The sequence below is a fragment of the Giraffa tippelskirchi genome, chromosome 10, assembly GCF_054371585.1.
Source record: "Giraffa tippelskirchi isolate mGirTip1 chromosome 10, T2T-mGirTip1v1.2.pri, whole genome shotgun sequence".
In the NCBI taxonomy this organism is placed as follows: domain Eukaryota; kingdom Metazoa; phylum Chordata; class Mammalia; order Artiodactyla; family Giraffidae; genus Giraffa; species Giraffa tippelskirchi.
In genome coordinates this window covers 5,815,788-5,835,146 of record NC_137284.1, presented here as the reverse complement: position 1 = coordinate 5,835,146, position 19,359 = coordinate 5,815,788, and the positions used below count along the sequence as shown (strand labels likewise).

Sequence of the window (19,359 nt, the reverse complement as noted above, 5' to 3'; positions counted from 1 at the left end):
GAGATCCAGATGCCTATGGGATCCCATCTGGTAGTGTCAGTGTTAAAGACTGCTGCCTTTTAAATATATTTTACTACAGTAGGAAACACTTAGGCTTTAGGCCTGATAATTTTGGGTGAAGCCCTTCATTTACTCTGGAAATCTAAGACATCTGAACAAAACTGGTATTAGAATAAAGAACATTTCCCAGTGACTGGAATGCAAGAGGGTAATACCATATTAACAAATCTTTTGTTGTTTGTGAGGTGCTGAGGTCTGGTATGGCAGAGCTGAACTCCCCTCTATTAGAGTAGTCATGAAAGTTGTTTAATCTTTCTGTACTTCAAGCGTCTAATCTTTGAAATGAGTATAACGCTGCCAGGCACTTCAGCTTATTTCCAAAGATGTCCTGAGACAAAGCAGAGAATATCTTAAAGCTCCCCAAGTTTGCATGTAGAAAAACCTCATGTGCTAATGAATACCTTGAGTTTACATACTGCCTTTACCCTAGAGTTCAAACCAAACTCTCAATCATTATTTCAATTATTGTCTTCCTCTAACGTCTTCCTAAAACAGTTTGAGGTTGTTTATGGAAGTTGTATGATTCACTGCATGCCTTTCCTCTCTCCATCCCCAGATCCCAGGAATCAAGAGTTTAAATGGTAGGAAACCAAGGCAGGGAGGAAAAAAGATATGTGTGACACCTCTCAGCAAGAGTGTAGTGAAGCCAGTAGAGCTGACCCGGGTGCGTAACGCCCAAGCCACGGTCCTTTACGGGATTTATAATTTAAACGGGCCCCAAAGCACGAGATTGGCTGGGGAAATGCCCTGATCGCGGTTGGGCTGCTCGCATGGCGTTGCTCAGATACCTCCGGCCGGGCTCCGACGACGTCCCCAGCCTGCAAGCCCGTCGGGCAGCTGTCGAGCCGCGGGAGCCCGTTCGTGGGCAGGGCTGGCACGGCTCGGCGGCCGCTGCCCCGTCGCTGACCCTCGCGTGAAGCTGCGCGCACCGAGAGACGACATCTTCCCGGCCGGGCCTCCCGCGCCCGCCGCGGCCCGGGGCGGCGGGGTCGGCCCGGGGGCCGAGGACGGCTCGCGCACCCCTCCGTGGGGGGCGCCCCGACTCGCCGGGGGCGGGGTCACGTCCCACCCGGGCCGCCGGGGGCACGGGCGCTGCGGAAACCTGAGCGTGGCCGAGGAGCGGGGGCTTCCAGGGCCACCTCCCCGGGCGCCTCGGGCCCGCGGTGGGCGCGCCGGTCGCCAACGCCCCCGGGCCGTCGCGGCGACCACTCCCGAGCCTGGTACCTGTGGACGCCCTTGTCAAGCGCCCGGAGCTCCCCCAGGGGAGCCGAGCCCAGGACAGACATGCTACTCCCGTTTCCTGCCCCTTCGGAGCTGCGAGGAGTGGGTGAGGCGGGGCCGGGCTGCTGCACCGAGCAGCCCCCCGAGCCGAGGGCGAACGGGCCCCGCGGCGGGGGCGCCAAGGGCCTGCCCGGGGATGGCGGGCAGGCCGGCCTCGGCCCAGCGGCGGGCGCGCGAGGGGAGGGCAGCTGGCGGGAAGGCGCCCCTTCCCTGCGCCCCCTCGCCCTGGGCAATCTGGCCGACCTGGCCCAGAGGCCTGACCCCGGGAGATCCCCGCTTTGAGGCGGGCAACGGCTGCCCTCGCCCAGGCCGCCCGGCCCTCAGGTTGTGTGACTGTGACGGGCTGACTAGGGCAGAGGGCGGTTGAAGGGGACCGGGGCGCTTCTCCCCAGTGCTTGGGGGGGTGTTGTGCTTTCTGGGGGGTCGGGGGTCACCACCCTCCCAGGCGAGGTGGGGGAGGGCCGCCAGCGCAGCTGGCCGGCGAGGGGCGGGGTCACCGAGGCGAAGTGTGTGTTCGAGCGAGGGCGTGTGGGGGGCAGGGCGCGCGCGGAGGAGGATCCGTGGCCTGCGCGCAGGCGCGAGCAGCGGGCAGAGCCGGAGCCCTGGAAGAAGGCCGACGGGGAGCGGGGGCGGTGGGCCGGCGGGAGGGCGGGCAGGCTGACGCGAGGCGGGGCGGGGAGCCGCGTCGGCGTCGCGGGGCGCGGGCGATTCGAGGCCGACGCATCCGCGCGTGCGCGCGCCGGCAAAGTGTCCGCGTTAGAGGGGAGTGATGCGTGCGCGTTCACGTGCACCCCGGAGAGCGGTAAGGAGCGAAGAGAGGCTTGAAGGGGGGTGGGGGCTGAAGAGGCGAGCCGAAGGAGGGGTGGGGAGGCGGCGCCTGCGCAGTGCGCCGCGGAGGAGCTGTGTGTATGTGAGAGTCTGACGGGTTCAAAATGGCGGCGGCTGCTTCAGCGGCTCCTCCTGTGTGAGGGAAACAACACCCCTCCCCGGCAGCAGCGGCGGCGGCGGCGGCTGCGGCTCGTAGAGCACCTTCCCAGCGGCTGGGCCTGTCGCCGCTCTGTCTATCCTGGGCAGGGGGCGCTCCGGGAGGAGGGGCAACGCCAAGGGGGCCCATCCCCCGGAATCCTTCCTCTGCGACTGGGGAGTCGCCGGGGGCTCGTCCCGCAGCGCGGAGCTCGGGCTGAGGGGGAGACGCGAGGGGACCCGGGGCCCCCAGCCCGGCGCGCCGCGCCGCTCCCGCCCTCTCCGCCCCCCGGGGCCGGGGCCCGCGTTCCGGGGGGCCGGGGCGGCGCGGGCAGCCTCGGGTCGGCCGGTCTCAGCTGATCGGCCGTCGGTACCGGGCTCCGGAGGCGGCCGAACGGCTGCTCGCCGAGGGCACGGCGAAGAGGGCGCTCCCCGCGGCCGGGGCTGGTCCGGGGCTTGCGCTCGGGCTGCTGACCGCTCGCCCGGGGGAGGCGGGGGCGCCCCGGGCTCGGCGCCGAGGGGTCGCGCTCCCCTCTCCTGACGCCTCCGACTCCCAGTCTCCAAAGCCAGAAGAGGAGGTTTGATTCAGCAACTGTTTCCTCTCTTTTCCGGGTCGCTCTGACCCTCTGGATACTGGATTGATCCACGGAAAAAAACCGAAGACGACGTTTGGGATTTAATTTTTCCTCTCAGTTTTTGGAATCTTTCACTTCTCACTTGGACAAGAACTCAAGAGCAAAATCCCCGGTGAGATTTCCCCCTCCTATCGTTTACCCCCCTCCCCCTTTGGAAGTTTTGGTTCGTTGTGTTATCTAAAGACTTAATGTAAAGTTTCTATTTCTTTTTCTGGTGGGTGAACGAACCATTGAAACGCCTTTCCCGGGGGGAACCCGGCGAGATTTGCCATTTTTTTTCTTCTCTGGCCCTGACTGTTCCCAAGCCCGGGCTGTCCTCGCCCAGGGGGTGCAAACACGGTTGCCTCCCGACTTGGGTCGAGGGCTTCCTCCAGGAGGGCTCTGCCACGAACTGCTATTGCAAACTGTGTCATCGGGTCCTCTGGTCTCGTAGCAGTTTTGAAAGGATGCTCTTAACGTGGCCATAATGTAGTTACAGGAAAAAAAAAATCTGCATTCTCTGTGGAAGCCATTATCCCTGAGAATTATTTAGGAAAAAGAAAAACCTTGGTATTAGGGATCGACTGTCGCGCAAACCAGTCTATAATGTTTGGAAAAGATGAATTTGACTTATATGTCTAAGTAAAATCGCTTATTTTATTACTTTAAACAGAAGGATCTGATCAATTTTTGTTTCTGATTTGCAACTCTCTTGAATTTGCTTCAGAGTTGTACGCATCTTGTGTTGGGGTGGAGGGTTGGTTTGGGAATGAAAAGATCCGGGGAGTTTAGGAAGGACGGCGACGATTGTATACGGATTTTGCTGGAGGTGTATAGGAAATTGTTTTGTAGTCTTCATTTCAATCCTCATTTCTTGTTCTCTTTATGTAGTTAGTCTGTCCTTTTCTTTAGTTTCTAATTACGGGTGAAAGAGAACTATTCTGGTTAGGATCTGGATTAGTTCAGTGCCTGCTTTACCTGGTCAGCTCTAGGAGAGAAAAGTCCTACCCCCCCCACCCCCCCGTCGCTGCCGCTTTTTTTTTTTTTTTTTTGCTAATTTCGCTATGAAGGGGAGCCTTGCCTATTGTAATCCTGTGGGGAGAAACAAGTGGTGTAGCCCGACTGTAAGGAACTGAAACCATCTTCTTTTGCCTATAGGCCTCAGACAGTTGTAATGTGATTGTTGATCTTGGTTTGGAACCACTTGCCCCAAAGCTGAGAGTTCCCAAACTGATGAAGAGGAACCAGGTTTCTTAGGAAAACTTTAACTTACACATATCCTAAATACTTTATTCCGGGGAAAAAAAGCTTGAGTTCGAGGATGAGTTCTCATCTCTGCTCCTATCATTCTTTAGTGTTGCAATCTGGTTCCTAAGGAGGAAGAGGAAGGCAGCCCTGGAGTGGTTTTTTTCTGTAATTTCAACAGAAGAGTGAGAGATGGAACCCGAAGAAGAAAGGATTCGTTACAGCCAGAGATTGGTTAGTATTTACTTGTCTGTTTTTTTTCCTTCAATTTTGAAGCAGAATAACTATTTTGTTTCCATTTGTGAACATACTGTGATTAAAACTTTTCAGATGGCTTTTCTCTGCCCCAGAGGAGGGAATATGTATTGATATCTCATATGGGTTTTAGGCCAAGTAGTTACAGCTGTAATAGTCATCCTATTTGGAAATGAATGTATAGATAGCCTTTAACTTCTGCCAAAGCGATTGTAAATCAGACGATTTTGTGAATTACAGCGTGACAGGGATTCCTAATTTCAAAATACTGAAATTGTAATAAATCTAATTGATTGAGTTAGATTAGAATGTAAATTTTAGGGACAAAGCTGTTTGAGGATGGATAGTTCTGTTTAATTGTTTTTAGATTGTGGTGTACCAAGATATGTGGCTTTGAGCTGGGGAGTAGAACTAAGATTTTTTTTTTTTAAACACAAATCAACATTGATAGTGTTGAAGGGTATTGATTGAGAGAAGGTAGAATACCGGATGCTGATGAAGTTCTGTATTTTGTATTTGGGGAGGAATGTCTGTGATCTCTCTTACGGAAATAAACTTCTACTTAGTAATGATTTGGAGGGAATTAGCTTGTGTTGCATGTGGATACTTTGTCCTTTAGGCCCTGTTTTCCTCTCAGGGTTTCCCTGCTGGAGTTAAAGAATTTGATTTTTGTTTTTCTTAGTCAAAGAGAGCTTTATTAATACTCACCATATATTCATTTCAGAATTTTGAATTTATGTTTGTAGAGTGGGGAATGAGGAAAGCCACAGAACTGTCTGTATTATGTAAATTTGGTGAACTGAAAGACTTAGAAGATTAACTAAAGGAATTTATGCTGGTTTTACTTAGCTCTGTATTTTAGACTGAATTTGGAGGAAAAAAGAATGATTCTCTAAAGCTTTTTCTGATCATCTCCAGACTCTTTGAGAATAGGCTGTTCTTCCCCACCCCCCACCCCCTTAATGTGACTGTTGAAAAGATGTGGTGTATGTTGGCAAGTATTAATATGTCCAGTAGGCAATAATGTTCTGGTAAACCTTGTTTCAGAGATTTACATCTTGTCTCCCAATCTGTATTGAGATTATAATTCTTTTATCTCCAACTTTTATAAATAAAGTATATCATTAGTGGAATTAGTACATTTAGGGTTTATTTTGTGTTTTGACATTTCTTGAATTCAATTTTTCTTTGGGAAAAGAAAGAAGATGCTGCAAAACTCTTTTCCCAGTTAGTTACTGCTATTTGGAATTCGTTTTTATCATGTCAACTGGTAGGATTGCTGAACTGTTTTGTAAATAAGAGATCTTGGGATCTAGTCTTTCAAAACAAGTTTTCACATTTTGTAACAAGGTGGGAAGGTAGTGGTAAGTGTGATTTTTGTCCTAGTAAGTTTTTTTTTTTTTAATTGTAAAATGATTGCTACCTGTTGCACACATTAACCTTTCTTTATCTAGCATATTTTTCCTTCTGGTTTGTGCTTTTGTAAAAGTGTTGTGTAAGAGGGTAAAGCACAAATTTTGGGAGAATCTTTCTTATAATTTTGGGTAATAATCTTGGAGTTTAGAGTGACTGATGTTTGTTTTCCTTTTTAAAATTACATCTAAAATTATATCTAAAGTGTAAATCCCTTCCATAACATAACTTTTGATATGATGTTGGTGGCTTATTTGAATGGCAGAGTGCCTGCCAAGCTCTCAATGGCTCTGTGTCAAACACATTACAGAATTCTGTATTAAGTTAGTTATTTGAGGAATTTTAAGACTAACATGAAGACATAAAGGCTGATTTTTACAGTAGTTATAACACTGTGTCTCTTTCAAGTAGGTCAGAGTATAGAATTTAGTTTTGCTTTGCAGTTACTGGCCATGGAACATAAAGTTTGAAAGAGAATAAATGACAGGTATACTGACTTGGCTTTGTGATTAAAGTTTGGTGTCATGCTATATGTTCGTCAAATTGATCACCTAGTATATCGATTATAGTGTTATCGGGTTTTACTTCCATATTGTTTTAGAGGAAGAATCTAAATGGTAGTCCCTCTGTGACATATCTTCAAAACAGCTTCTTGGGAGAGAAAATGTAGTACCAGTATTAACAGTCTGAGTCCAGACTCATGTTGGAACAAGACTTCTTTGTATTGAGAACCTTTGACGTATCTTAAAAAAAAATAGTTGTATCCTTACTAATAAGAATGTGTATTATTCATGATTGAATAGATCCTCTTTAATGCTTTTAACTGACTTGGATTTGGTGAGATAAATTATGTTTATATCATCTTTGTGACAAGTCATCTTTTAAAAAATTGGAAATAGTTTTTAAAAATTGGTTTTTCTTTTGTCAAACTAGTATTTGTGGAGGAGAATTACACCTTTGAAGATGGTATGTATGTTTTTAATGAAAATATTAGTAGTTTTGTGTATAGATTTCTAGAAGAAAGGCAGATAGCTCTCCATGGCAAGTTGACATCCCTAAGGAGATCTTAAGGTGAGAGGAATAGAACCTTCAGTTTTGGTGATGGGTGGATATTTGGTTGTCCTGAGGTAAAGGTGATTTATTTTTGTATTTCTAGTAAATTTGGATGTAGGACTTTACTGAGAGACATTGTCAGGTACTAATTATGGAAGTTTTGTTCCTTAATTTGGTTTCAGGAGCCAAAGTGTTGGAGCAGTTTTGAATGCTTGTCACAGCCATGTATATTTAAGTGTTCATCTACAGGGAATGTTCTACATAGTCTTTTAGGGTTTCTTAGTCTAAAATACTAGTTAAATCCTAGTTGATGATCTTTTAGGTTTTTGAAGTCACACCAATTCTGAGTAGTTCTTGCTATTGCATAGAAAGTCAAGGGCAAAATAATGTGCATTAAAGTAAATGAGTAAGGTGTAGTTACACTTGGTATAGAAAAAATTCACTAGCCTCTGCCAAAGGCAATTGCAGAAACAAATGAACAACTAAATTAGTGTAGAAAGAAAGCGAAGACGGTATACTTCAGACAGTATGCTTCAGGGTAAAAGAAGTTATACTTTTTTCTCTTTTATATTTCTGAATACTTTTTTCTCTTGACTTAAGCTAGTACTGTTATCTGAAGGGAAAGATGCTGATTTACTTGAGAATTCAGCTTGCTTGTCAATCTTGATGATAAGATTAAGAGATTTTCTAAAGGATGTTATTACACTATTGGATGTTCAATCCTGTTAATGTGCCTTATGTATGATTTTCTCTGAAATAGCTGAATCATTTATCTGTTGCAGGAAACTGAGGGCACCAAGCCCTTATGATAGTCTCACCTTTCTTTGGGTTATCCTTAAAATTGTATCTCCAGATTCAGGAGCAATAAACAGATTAACCCTTTTACAAACAGGCCCACTGTGAATGTACCCTCTCTAAGGTTTTTCTGGCCAGGAATAGACCAGGCAACACAAAAACCTAATTTTAAGCCAATTTTTTCCATAGCTTGTTAACAATTAAAAAAATTATAGCATGGTCTAAATTGTTGAATTTGCTTATTTATAGTTATTCCATTAGACTTAACTGTCAGTTTCTATTGGTGAAAGAATACATTGTTGCAGTCTGTTTCCTAGTAATATAGGAAAATCTTGTTGCCTATTTTTGGTATTCAAAATGCAGATGATGAGGGAGCTAATTCTTTATACTTAAGCATCAGTCTTCCACAGTGACCTGTATTTTGGAGACCCAGAATGAGGGATGTATTTAAGCCCTATTACTTGTTTTATTTTGCTGAGCACTCATCACTATCATACTTAAGTTTGTTTGTGCATATATCTCTGCTAGAGTATAAGCTCCTTGAGATTTGGGACTTTGTTTTTGTTTGTGGTATCTACTAGATGCTTTGAATAGTGCCTGACAGATAGAAAGTGCTTAATAAGTAGCCTCAAAAAGAGAGAAGAAAGTACTCTCAGTCTGCAATATATAGAAAAGGCTCAGTAAGTATTTGTTGATATTGTGGAAACCCTTCATAAATACTTCTTTTTGCTATGAGTTTTCTTGACTGCTAGGAATAGATAAGAATAAAGGAGAATTTGGTGTACAGGGATGAACACACTGTTGGGGTTTTGAGTTCTGTAGTATATACATAAGAACCAGAACGCCTAAGCTCTAACAAATGAAAACTTAAATGTTTAGCACACATGCCACATGAACACATTTATAGTATTTAGGCCACTACAACAAATAAGATTAGTTAACTGTAAAATAGTAGTTAACTGTAAAAGCTCAGTCTGAATTTTAAGTTCTTCCTCAAATCGTGGCCTAAACCTTGTATGTTAAGGTGTTTGCTGACTTTTAAGACAAGCTTACGGTTGTCAAGTTGAAAGTGATGGTGGTTGTGTTACTCTCAAGTCTTGGTTTTGACTATTAAGTTGGGAGTGGATACATTTGGTATATACCATGCAGAGGGACATAACATTCTTATTTTATGTCTCTCTTGATTTTTCCTCTTGGGAAATGGACATCCTTAGTCAGGTTTTATTAATTTGCTCTCTTGGTCTCACTTTTGGGATAATACTGTGTTTTTGCTTTGTGCTTTCCTATCAACAGAGGTTAAAATTCAGTAAACATTTACATGTGTTAGGTATTAGGCCAGGTTCTTTCAAACACATTACCTTATTTAATCCTCAAAACAACCCTGTAAGGTAGATGATATAATTTTAAACCTTAATATTTTTATTATGGAAATAGAGGCCTAGGGAGCTGCCTTGATTTGACCAGGATCACAAAGTTGGTAAGCGGTGGAGCCAGACCTTGAACCCCGTTTCCCCTTTCACTCCTTATCATCTCTCTTGCAGTGTATTTCATACAGAAAACAAATAGGTACTCCTGTTGTAGGAAGTTGTAAACTGAGTACTTGATCTTTTTTTTGAGGCTACTTTTGCAATATCTTTCCTAACAAATTACTACTTAACATCCTAAATGAGGTGGCTACAAATACTTGACAGCCAACGTTTGATCATGTTTTTTAAAAGTTGATGTGTTCTTTCTTTTTTTGTCAATTCTGAACTTATTGCACTTGGTCTATTAAAATAGCAATATTTGTGCAGTTTGTATATATGTCAAGCCTTTTATTTATGCATGTCACTCATATCATTGTTTTCTGTTTTAAATTTTAGGTTCTTGGGGGTTTTCTCTATCTGTGAGTACTTGGTAAAAACTTAAAGCATAAAGATAAAAGGCAGCAGATAGTGACCAAACCAGTGGTTTTGACAAATACAGTGGTGAAGGCCTCCTTCAGGTAGGTAGAGAGGAGGAGGGAAGAGGGTGGCCTTGCAGGAGGTAAAGATAGCATAAGCCTTACTATGGAGTGGGGGGTCTGATAAGCTGTTAGGTTAATAGGACTAAAGTAGAAGATTTGTTTTGGGAGGTAGTGTTGATAATGTAGGGAACACATTTAAACAATTATGAAAGCTGGGTATGGAAAACAGAGTTACGGTTTGTTTTTAATTGAACACTGATTTGATCAGAGTGGTGTTGTAGGAGTGATATTTTTGTAGTTTTATGTCAGGAAGGTGTCTGAAAGAAGATTGAAATAGATTACCTCTTGACGTGATAGGTACCTGCACTCAAGTGCACTGGTTCTCAAACTGTGGTCCCCTTACCAGCAAGGTAGACCTTATCTGTGTATCTGGGAGCTGCTTAGAAATGCTTATTTTTGGACCCTGTCCCATTCTTGCTGGATCAGAAACTCTGGAGTTGAGGCCCAGCGACCTGTGTTTTTAACAAGCCAGGTGGTTTTGATGTATGCAGAAGTTTCAGAACCACCACTCTGGGGTGTAGATAGTAGAAATGGAAAGGAAGGATAGAAGCAAGACACTTGGGCAACGAAGGACTGATAAAACTTGCTGTCTGATGGATGGCAGTGTATTTTGATGGAAAAGAGCTTGACTGGGGATCTGAGCCCAGAGTCCTCGTACCAACTGCATTACCAACTCTAGTTTTGAACAAGAGAACTGACTTGTTATTGAGGGAGTTGTACTGCTAAGTGAATTCTGAGGATTCTGGAGGCAAAGACAAATGAATTAAGGTGGACTCTGGGATTATCTTGATTATCAGGAAGATCAGTGGGAGGGTTTTTAAAAGAGGAAGGTGAGAATATTGGTGGATATTTTAGACAGATGGGACAGATTTATTTAAAGCAGAGATTCTCAGCTGGGGGTGATTTTTGCCCTGTCAGGGGGGACATTTGGCAATATCTGGAGACATTTTTGATTGTCAGACTAGGGGCGTACTACTGATACTTTAGTGAGTAGAGACTAGGGATGCTGTTAAAACGTGCCGTTAAACATTTCCTACAAGAGAGAATTATCCAGTGTTAATAGTGGGAGTTTGAAAACTCAGATTTAAAGAGAGAGATTCGGTCGATGGGTTCTGGGTCTCCATCCTGATTATCTGCTGTTAATCGTAGAGGTTTAAGTCCAACACGGAACATCTCAAAATCATCTCAGATTGCATTTCTCAGGGCTTTGCCCAAATAAGCATGAAATGGTTTTCTTGTTGTTGTTGAATTGTCACAGAAGTAACTTCATGGTCATGACAAGTCCTCAACCTAGGTGGAGATTTATTACTCCTTTTAACTTACTCCCTGGTGGCTCAGATGGTAAAGAATCCACCTTGCAATGTGGGAGACCTGGGTTAGGAAGATTCCCTGGAGAAGGGAATGGCTACCCACTCCAGTATTCTTGCCTGGAGAATTCCATGGACAGAGGAGCCTGGCAGGATACAGTCCATGGGATCACAAAGAGTTGGACACGACTGAGCAACTTTCACTTCACTTCACTTCACTTATTCTAAGAGCAACTAATGTGGGTAACCAAAGTAAATACTCACTGTCTTGAGATCAATAATAAAGTTATAATAAATGTTTTGATACTCTCTTTGAAGAATAGAAAAAAATATAAAAGGTGTGGTGTTGACACGAGCAAATATTGAAATATTGTTGATTACCCTGTGACTGAATAACCCATGGCCCTTCCTGAGAAACAATCTGATGAACTGGTTGTGGCCCTCAGTGTGAATTAAAGGTAGCCCCAACCTTAATTCATTTCCTTATATCCCTGGATCTCAGAAGTTACAAATGCTTTTAGGTCAGAACTCTTTTGTATCATCTAGCCAGCCCTTCCCTTTTTTTTGACAGTAACTTCGAGAGAATGTAGATTTGTAAATATAGTGCTTATTTTGTAGTATTTTAATCATTTCCAAAGTACGTTTCTATTTTTTTTCTTTTGGTCATCTTTTTCTTTTGATAATCACAATTCTGGGAGTTGCTAGGAAATGGGGATGGTGCTACCATGTTATACAGTTCCAGAGGGTATCATTCACATTTCTTAAACTGCGTGAAAGATGCCATTGGAGTTGCACAGTGTGCAAAAGAAAAAAACCCCAAAAGGAGTGGATGAGATAAAAGAAAAGCCACCTTGTATATTTTAAACAGAGGGAGAAAGTCCTGTCTGATAGATAGTAGTACACATTAATTGAGTGTATATTGTGTGCTTGGTACTGGCATTTTACATATATTAACTAATTTAATTTTCAGCAACCCCTTGAGGTAGGTTCTATGATTCCCATTTTCTGGTTTGGAAACGGAGGCATAGTGCAGTTAAGTAACTTACCAGAGGTTATAAAGCTAAGTAAGCTGAGCCAATGGCTCAGACAGTAAAGAATCTGCCTGCAGTGCAGGAGACCCTGGGTCAGGAAGATCCTGGAGAAAGGAATGACAACCCATTCCAGTATTCTTGTCTAGAGAATAATGTGGACAGAGGAACCTGGCAGGCTACAGCCCATGGGGTCACAGAGAGTCGGAGACTACTGAGTGAGTAAGCATGCATACAGCTAAGTAGGGAAAGAGCCAGGATTCATAGTAAGCAGTTTAAGATATACTGCCTCTTCAACTTCGTTGGAGTACAGCTTGTAAATGTTTTGCTATTTAGGACGTTCTCCAAGTCATCTTTTCTCATTCAGGAGATTCATTCACTTAAATGTTTGCTGAATGCTTAATCTGTGTCAGGCACTTAACTTGGGCCTAGCTTTTTTAGAACTTCCAAATAACTGTGGTTTCAGATAGTGCTGAATACTTTGAAGAAATTAAGAGGGGGATGAACTACTTGTAGTGTGGGGATCACTCCTTGAGCTTGGGTCATTGGTAAAGGCTCCCTGAGAAGATGGTGTTTTGTAACTGAGACCTGAGTGATGCGAAGCCAGTCTTGTGAAATTCAAGGGCTTGAGTGACCAGATCTGGGTCAGCAGAGCTCTAGGCTGAGGGACCAGTTAATGCAAAGCCCTGAGGTAGGAATGAGAAAAAGTTTCAAGCGCTTAACCACATGTCAGACACCAGGCAGAGCACTTGGTATACAATGATGAGCAAGAGAGGCATGGTCCCTCTGTCACAAGATTACAGTGTTAGGGAAGTCAGATCAGTTCAGTTCAGTTCAGTCGCTCAGTCGTATCCAACTCTTTGCAACCCCATGAATCGCAGCACGCCAGGCCTCCCTGTCCATCACCACTCTCGGAGTTTACCCAAACCCGTGTCCATTGAGTTAGTGATGCCATCCAACCATCTCGTCCTCTGTCGAGCCCTTCTCCTCCTGCCCCCAGTCCTTCCCAGCATTAGGGTCTTTTCCAGTGAATCAGCTCTTCGCATGAGGTGGCCAAAGTATTGGAGTTTCAGCTTCAACATCAGTCCTACCAATGAACACCCAGGACTGATCTCCTTTAGGATGGACTGGTTGGATCTCCTTGCAGTCCAAGGGACTCTCAAGAGTCTTCTCCAACACCACAGTTCAAAAGCATCAATTCTGCGACGCTCAGCTTTCTTCACCGTCCAACTCTCACATCCATACATGACCACTGGAAAAACCATAGCCTTGACTAGACGGACCTTTGTTGGCAAAGTAATGTCTCTGCTTTTAAATATGCTATCTAGGTTGGTCATAACCTTCCTTCCAAGGAGTAAGCGTCTTTTAATTTCATGGCTGCAATCACCATCAGCAGTGATTTTGGGTCTGCCACTGTTTGCACTGTTTCCCCATCTATTTCCCATGAAGTGATGGGACCAGATGCCATGATCTTAGTTTTCTGAACGTTGAGCTTTAAGCCAACTTTTTCACTCTCCTCTTTCACTTTCATCAAGAGGCTCTTTAGTTCTTCTTCGCTTTCTGCCATAAGGGTGGTGTCATCTGCGTATCTGAGGTTATTGATACTTCTCCCAGCAATCTTGATTCCAGCTTGTGCTTCTTCCAACCCAGCGTTTCTCATGATATACTCTGCATATAAGTTAAATAAGCAGGGTGACAATATACAGCCTTGATGTACTCCTTTTCCTATTTGTAACCAGTCTGTCGTTCCATGTCCAGTTCTAACTGTTGCTTCCTGACCTGCATACAGGTTTCTCAAGAGACAGGTCAGATGGTCTGGTATTCCCATCTCTTTCAGAATTTTCCACAGTTTATTGTGATCCACACAGTCAAAGGCTTTGGCGTAGTCAGTAAAGCAGAAATAGATGTTTTTCTGGAACTCTCTTGCTTTTTGGATGATGCAGCGGATGTTGGCAATTTGATCTCTGGTTCCTCTGCCTTTTCTAAAACCAGGTTGAACATCTGGAAGTTCACGGTTCACGTATTGCTGAAGTCTGGCTTGGAGAATTTTGAGCATTTACTTTACTAGCGTGTGAGATGAGTGCAATTGTGCGGTAGTTTGAGCATTCTTTGGCATTGCCTTTCTTTGGGATTGGAATGAAAACTGACCTTTTCCAGTCCTGTGGCCACTGCTGAGTTTTCCAGATTTGCTGGCATATCGAGTGCAGCACTTTCACAGCATCATCTTTCAGGATTTGAAATAGCTCAACTCGAATTCCATCACCTCCACTAGCTTTGTTTGTAGTGATGCTTTCTAAGGCCCACTTGACTTCACATTCCAGGATGGCTGGCTCTGGTGAGTGATCACACCATCGTGATTATCTGGGTCGTGAAGATCTTTTTTGTACAGTTCTTCTGTGTATTCTTGCCACCTCTTCTTAATATCTTCTGCTTCTGTTAGGTCCATACCATTTCTGTCCTTTATTGAGCCCATCTTTGCATGAAATGTTCCCTTGGTATCTCTAATTTTCTTGAAGAGATCTCTAGTCTTTCCCAATCTGTTGTTTTCCTCTATTTCTTTGCATTAATCGCTGAGGAAGGCTTTCTTATCTCTCCTTGATATTCTTTGAAACTCTGCATTCAGATGGGAATATCTTTCCTTTTCTCCTTTGCTTTCGCTTCTCTTCTTTTCCCAGCTCTTTGTAAGGCCTCCTCAGACAGCCATTTTGCTTTTTTGCATTTCTTTTCCGTGGGGATGGTCCTTATCCCTGTCTCCTGTACAATGTCGCGAACCTGTGTCCATAGTTCAGGCACTCTGTCTATCAGATCCAGTCCCTTAAATGTATTTGTCACTTCCACTGTATACTCATAAGGGATTTGATTTAGGTCATACCTGAATGGGAAGTCAGATATTAAATACTTAATGCTAGTAATGTTAGTTATAGTTACACAAAGGACTATAAGGATAAATATAGGATACAGTGAAGGTGTATAATAGGGTGACGTAATCTAAGCTTCAGGAGTGCTAGCAGGCATTAGAGAACACCTTTTCTTGAGAAAGCCTTTAAAGCCGACACCTGAAGGGTGACCATAAGGTAACCAGGCAAAAGGGAGAAGTGATTATCATAAGCAACACCCCCCCCACCAAAGTTGAAAGGAATCTGACGTGTTTGAGGAACCTACCAACCGAATAAAACCAGGAAGAATAGTGTAACTGGAGACGAGTGGTGGAGACAATTAAAATCTTGACAAGGTTATCAGGGGTCAAATAGGGCTTTATTGTGAATGCAGTGGGAATGCAGAAGTTCAGCAGAGGAGTATAACATGCTTAGACTAGTATCTGTAGCTGTCATGTAGAGAAAGGATCAGGGAGAGACAAGAATGGATTTGGTGAGACCGATGGAAGCTACTGTGATTCAGTTCAGCCACTCAGATGTGTCTGACTTTTTGCAACCCCACAGACTGCAGCACACCAGGCTTCCCTGTCCATCACCAACTCCCAGAGCTTACTCAAACTCATGTCCATTGAGTTGGTGATGCCATCCAACCAGCTCATCCTCTGTCGTCCCCTTCTCCTGCCTTCAGTCTTTGCCACATCAGGGTCTTTTCCAGTGAGTCACGTCTTCACATCAAGTGGCCAAAGGATTGGAGTTTCAGCATCAGTCCTTCCAATGAATATTCAGGACTGATTTCCTTTAGGATGGACTGGTTGAATCTCCTTGCAGTCCAAGGGACTCTATGTAAAGACTCTTCTCCAACACCGCAGTTCAAAAGCGTCAATTCTTTGGTGCTCAGCTTTCTTTATAGTCCAGTTCTCACATCCATACATAACTACTGGAAAAACCATAGCTTTGACTAGATGAACCTTTGTTGACAAAGTAATGTCTCTGCTTTTTAATATGCTGTGTAGGTTGGTCATAACTTTCCTTCCAAGGAGCAAGCATCTTTAATTTCATGGCTGCAGTCACCATCTACAGTGATTTTGGAGCCCCTCAAAATAAAGTCTGTCACTGTTTGCACTGTTTCCCCATCTATTTGCCATGAAGTGATGGGACCGGATGCCATGATTTTAGTTTTCTGAATGTTGAGCTTTAAACCAACTTTTTCACTCTCCTCTTTCACTTTCAAGAGACTCTTTAGTTCTTCTTCACTTTCTCCCATAAGGGTGGTGTCATCTGCATATCTGAGGTTAATGGTATTTTTCCTGGCCATCCTGACTCCAGCTTGTGCTTCACCCAGCCCAGCATTTCGCATGATGTACTCTGCATATATATTATATAAGCAGGGTAACAATATACACTCCTTTCCTGATTTGGAACCAGTCTGTTCCATATCCAGTTCTAACTGTTGCTTCTTGACCTGCATACAGATTTCTCAGGAGATAGGTAAAGTGGTCTGGTATTCCCATCTCTTTCAGAATTTTCCAGTTTGTTGTGATCCATACAGTCAAAAGCTTTGGCATAGTCAATAAAACAGAAGTAGATGTTTTTCTGGAACTCTCTTGGTTTTTTGATGATCCAATGGATATTGGCAATTTGATCTCTGGTTCCTCTGCCTTTTCTAAATCCAGCTTGAGCATCTGGAAGTTCACAGTTCACGTACTGTTGAAGCCTGACTTGGAGAATTTTGAGCATTACTTTCCTAGTGTGTGAGATGAGTGCAATTGTGTGGTAGTTTGAACATTCTTTGGCATTGCCTTTCTTTGGGATTGGAGTGAAAACTGCAGTTCAGGTAAGATAAAATGCTAGTATGCTTGAGAGGCTGACAATAGGATTATAGAGGTCTTTACAAACATTTAAGAAATAGAGTCAAAGGACTTTGATTCATTGGTTGTATGAAGGGCAAGGTTAAGGGGTATATACAAGCATATACTTCCAAGTTTTTCTCGTGTGAATGGTTTGTGCAGGAGTCCTTTTACCGAGATACAAGTCACTCTGAAGGAAGAACAGGTTTGGAGATTCTAGGGAAGAGCTTACATTCAGTTTTGAGTAAGTTTGGATAGGTTGAGGGTGAAATATCTGTGAGACATCATGGTAGAACTGTTGAGCAGGTAACTGACTGTGGTTCTGGGCTTTAGTTAGTGTTGGTCGCTCGTGTCCAACTCTTTGTGACCCCATGGACTCTATGTAGCCTGCCAAGCTCTCCATCCATGGGATTTTCCAGGCAAGGATACTGGAATGGGTTGCCATTTCCTTCTTCAGGGGATCTTCCCAACCCAGGGATTGAACCCCGGTCTCCTGCATCGCCGACAGATTCTTCACCATCTGAGCCATGAGGGAAGGCCCATTCTGGGCTTTAGGAAGAGCTTATTAGCATACAGCTGGATCTCATCGGCACATGTGTGGTAGTTCACACATGGGCTTCCGTTGTGGCTCAGCTGGTAAAGAATCCACCTGCAGTGTGGGAGACTTGGGTTTGATCCCTGGGTTGGGAAGATCCCCTGGAGAAGGGAAAGGCTACCCACTCCAGTATTCTGTCCTGGAGAATTTCATGGACTGTATAGTCCATGGGGGTCGCAAAGAGTAGGACAAGACTGAGCATTTTTCACTTTTACTTCAATTTCAGACAGGGAGTGACTTGCAAAGAGGGAAAGAAAGAGGGACCAGAGCGATATGAGGAAAATCAAAAGTAGTGGTGCCTTGGAAGCCAAGGGACAGTGGTGCCCTGTGATTATCAGGCACTGTTCTAAGCATTAGTGTATTTTTACTCATTTAATGCTTGTAAATCTATGAAGTAGGTGCTTTTATTATCTCTATTTTATAGATCAGGGAAATGACCCAAGAAGGGACTATATAATTTGCTCAAGACCACTGAGTAGCCACTGGAGAAGTTGGTTTTTGAACCCAAGTTTGTCTGACTCCAGTTTGTGTTCTTCACACTGATAGTGTTTCAAAGAGGAGAGAATGGTCAGCTGAAGTGGTTGCTCCTTAGAGGCTGAATATACTGAAGACTGAGATTTCTGTTGCATTCGGCAATATACAGTTTACTGGAGACTTTTAAACAGGAGTTTCAATGGCATTTGAGGGCAAAAGACATTCTTCAAAATAGATGTGAGATGAAACCGACAGTGAGTAAGTGAAGAGAAGTTTAGAGAAGTTTGGCTGTGAGGAGAGATGGGGAGCAAGTCATTAGACACAAGTGCAGGGTCCAGAGGATGTTCTCTTGAATGTTTGTTTGTTTTGTTTTAAGATGGAAGAGACCACTGCATTTTTTGTTAATGGCATTATCAACTGTTACTCCTTTCTCTGTTACTCTCCATATGTAATCAGTTGCTAAAGACTGCCTGGATTTCTGCTTCGTTTTATTGCATTTTGCAAATATTGCAGTTTTTACAGATTGAAGATTTATAACAACTCTGCATTGTCAGATGATGGTTAGCCTCGTTGTTAGCAATATTTTGAAATTAAGGTATATTCGTTTTTTTAGACAATACTTTTGGACACATAGTAGGCATAACTTAATCTAAACACAACTTTTATATATGAATCTCCAAGGTATGCTTAGATGTCTATTGAACAGAAATGTGTCATGCACGTCCTTGAAAGTACATAAAGCGTATACAACATACTAACTGAACCCTAACAATTAAAAAACCTTAGCTTGGTAATCAGGAAGTCTGTATCAGTTGTCTTCAGCTTTATTTTATTCACCTGCAAGGTCTTGCTCGTTTCAGATAGTTTAAAGCAGTTGTTTTCAAAGTGTGACCCAGATGACCATGTCATCTTGGAGACTGTTAGAAATGCAGATTCCCAGGTCCTAAACCCAAACTTAACTGAATCAGAAACTGGAATGGACCCAGACTTGTTTCGACAAGTCTGCCAAGTGATTCTGATAGATGGTAAAGAGAAGTGCTCGAGTTACTTTAGCAGTCTTTTTTCCTCTTCATTCAAAAAGAAATTAGAGTTAATTACCTTAATTTAAACTTTATAACTTGTTTTTAAAACTTTTCTTCATATGTGTTTCCTACCAGTTGAATTTTAGGACATTTTTCTAAACTAGTAGTAGCTAAATAGGTTTTTGAATCAGAGGCAGTAGATTGAGAAGTATTTGAAGACTGATGCTTGCACAAAGCAAAGAATGAGTATGTGTATGTGCTTGTATCTGTGTATATGCATCTAGCATACATACATGCTTTTCTGTCAGTGGAAGATTCTCCTTAAAAGAGTGGTTAAGAGAAAGGAAAGATATAGTACAGGCGTTTCTTAAGCAGACTCGAATGAGTGGTATGGCAGAATAAGAAGTATCAAAGAGTAGAGGTTGCTTTTTTTGCAGTAGTAGATAACACGTACAGTCAGCCCACTGTGTTCCTGCAGCCTGCATCCATGGATTCAACCAACCGTGGATTGAAACTATCCAGGGGG

General features: G+C 43.6%; 1 protein-coding gene across 12 annotated transcripts in view; it reads left to right on the top strand.

Annotated features, from left to right (window-relative positions):
- Nucleotides 1–1,122: 1,122 nt before the first annotated feature.
- The window catches only part of KDM2A (lysine demethylase 2A), a 94,496-nt gene continuing 76,259 nt past the window's right edge, over nt 1,123–19,359 (top strand). For 2 of the 12 annotated variants that reach the window (XM_081531982.1, XM_081531981.1), the window contains exons 1-3: nt 2,254–3,051; nt 4,274–4,397; nt 9,542–9,663. Coding sequence is in view for 6 of the 12 variants with exons in the window: in XM_081531977.1 (XP_081388103.1) it covers nt 4,356–4,397 (42 nt within the window). In the remaining 6 variants the exon portion in view is untranslated. Of the gene's footprint in view, nt 1,388–2,005; nt 2,144–2,253; nt 3,052–4,273; nt 4,398–9,541; nt 9,664–19,359 lie in introns of those variants that run through there. The other 10 variants (XM_081531984.1, XM_081531983.1, XM_081531977.1 and 7 more) reach the window with 10 other exon arrangements.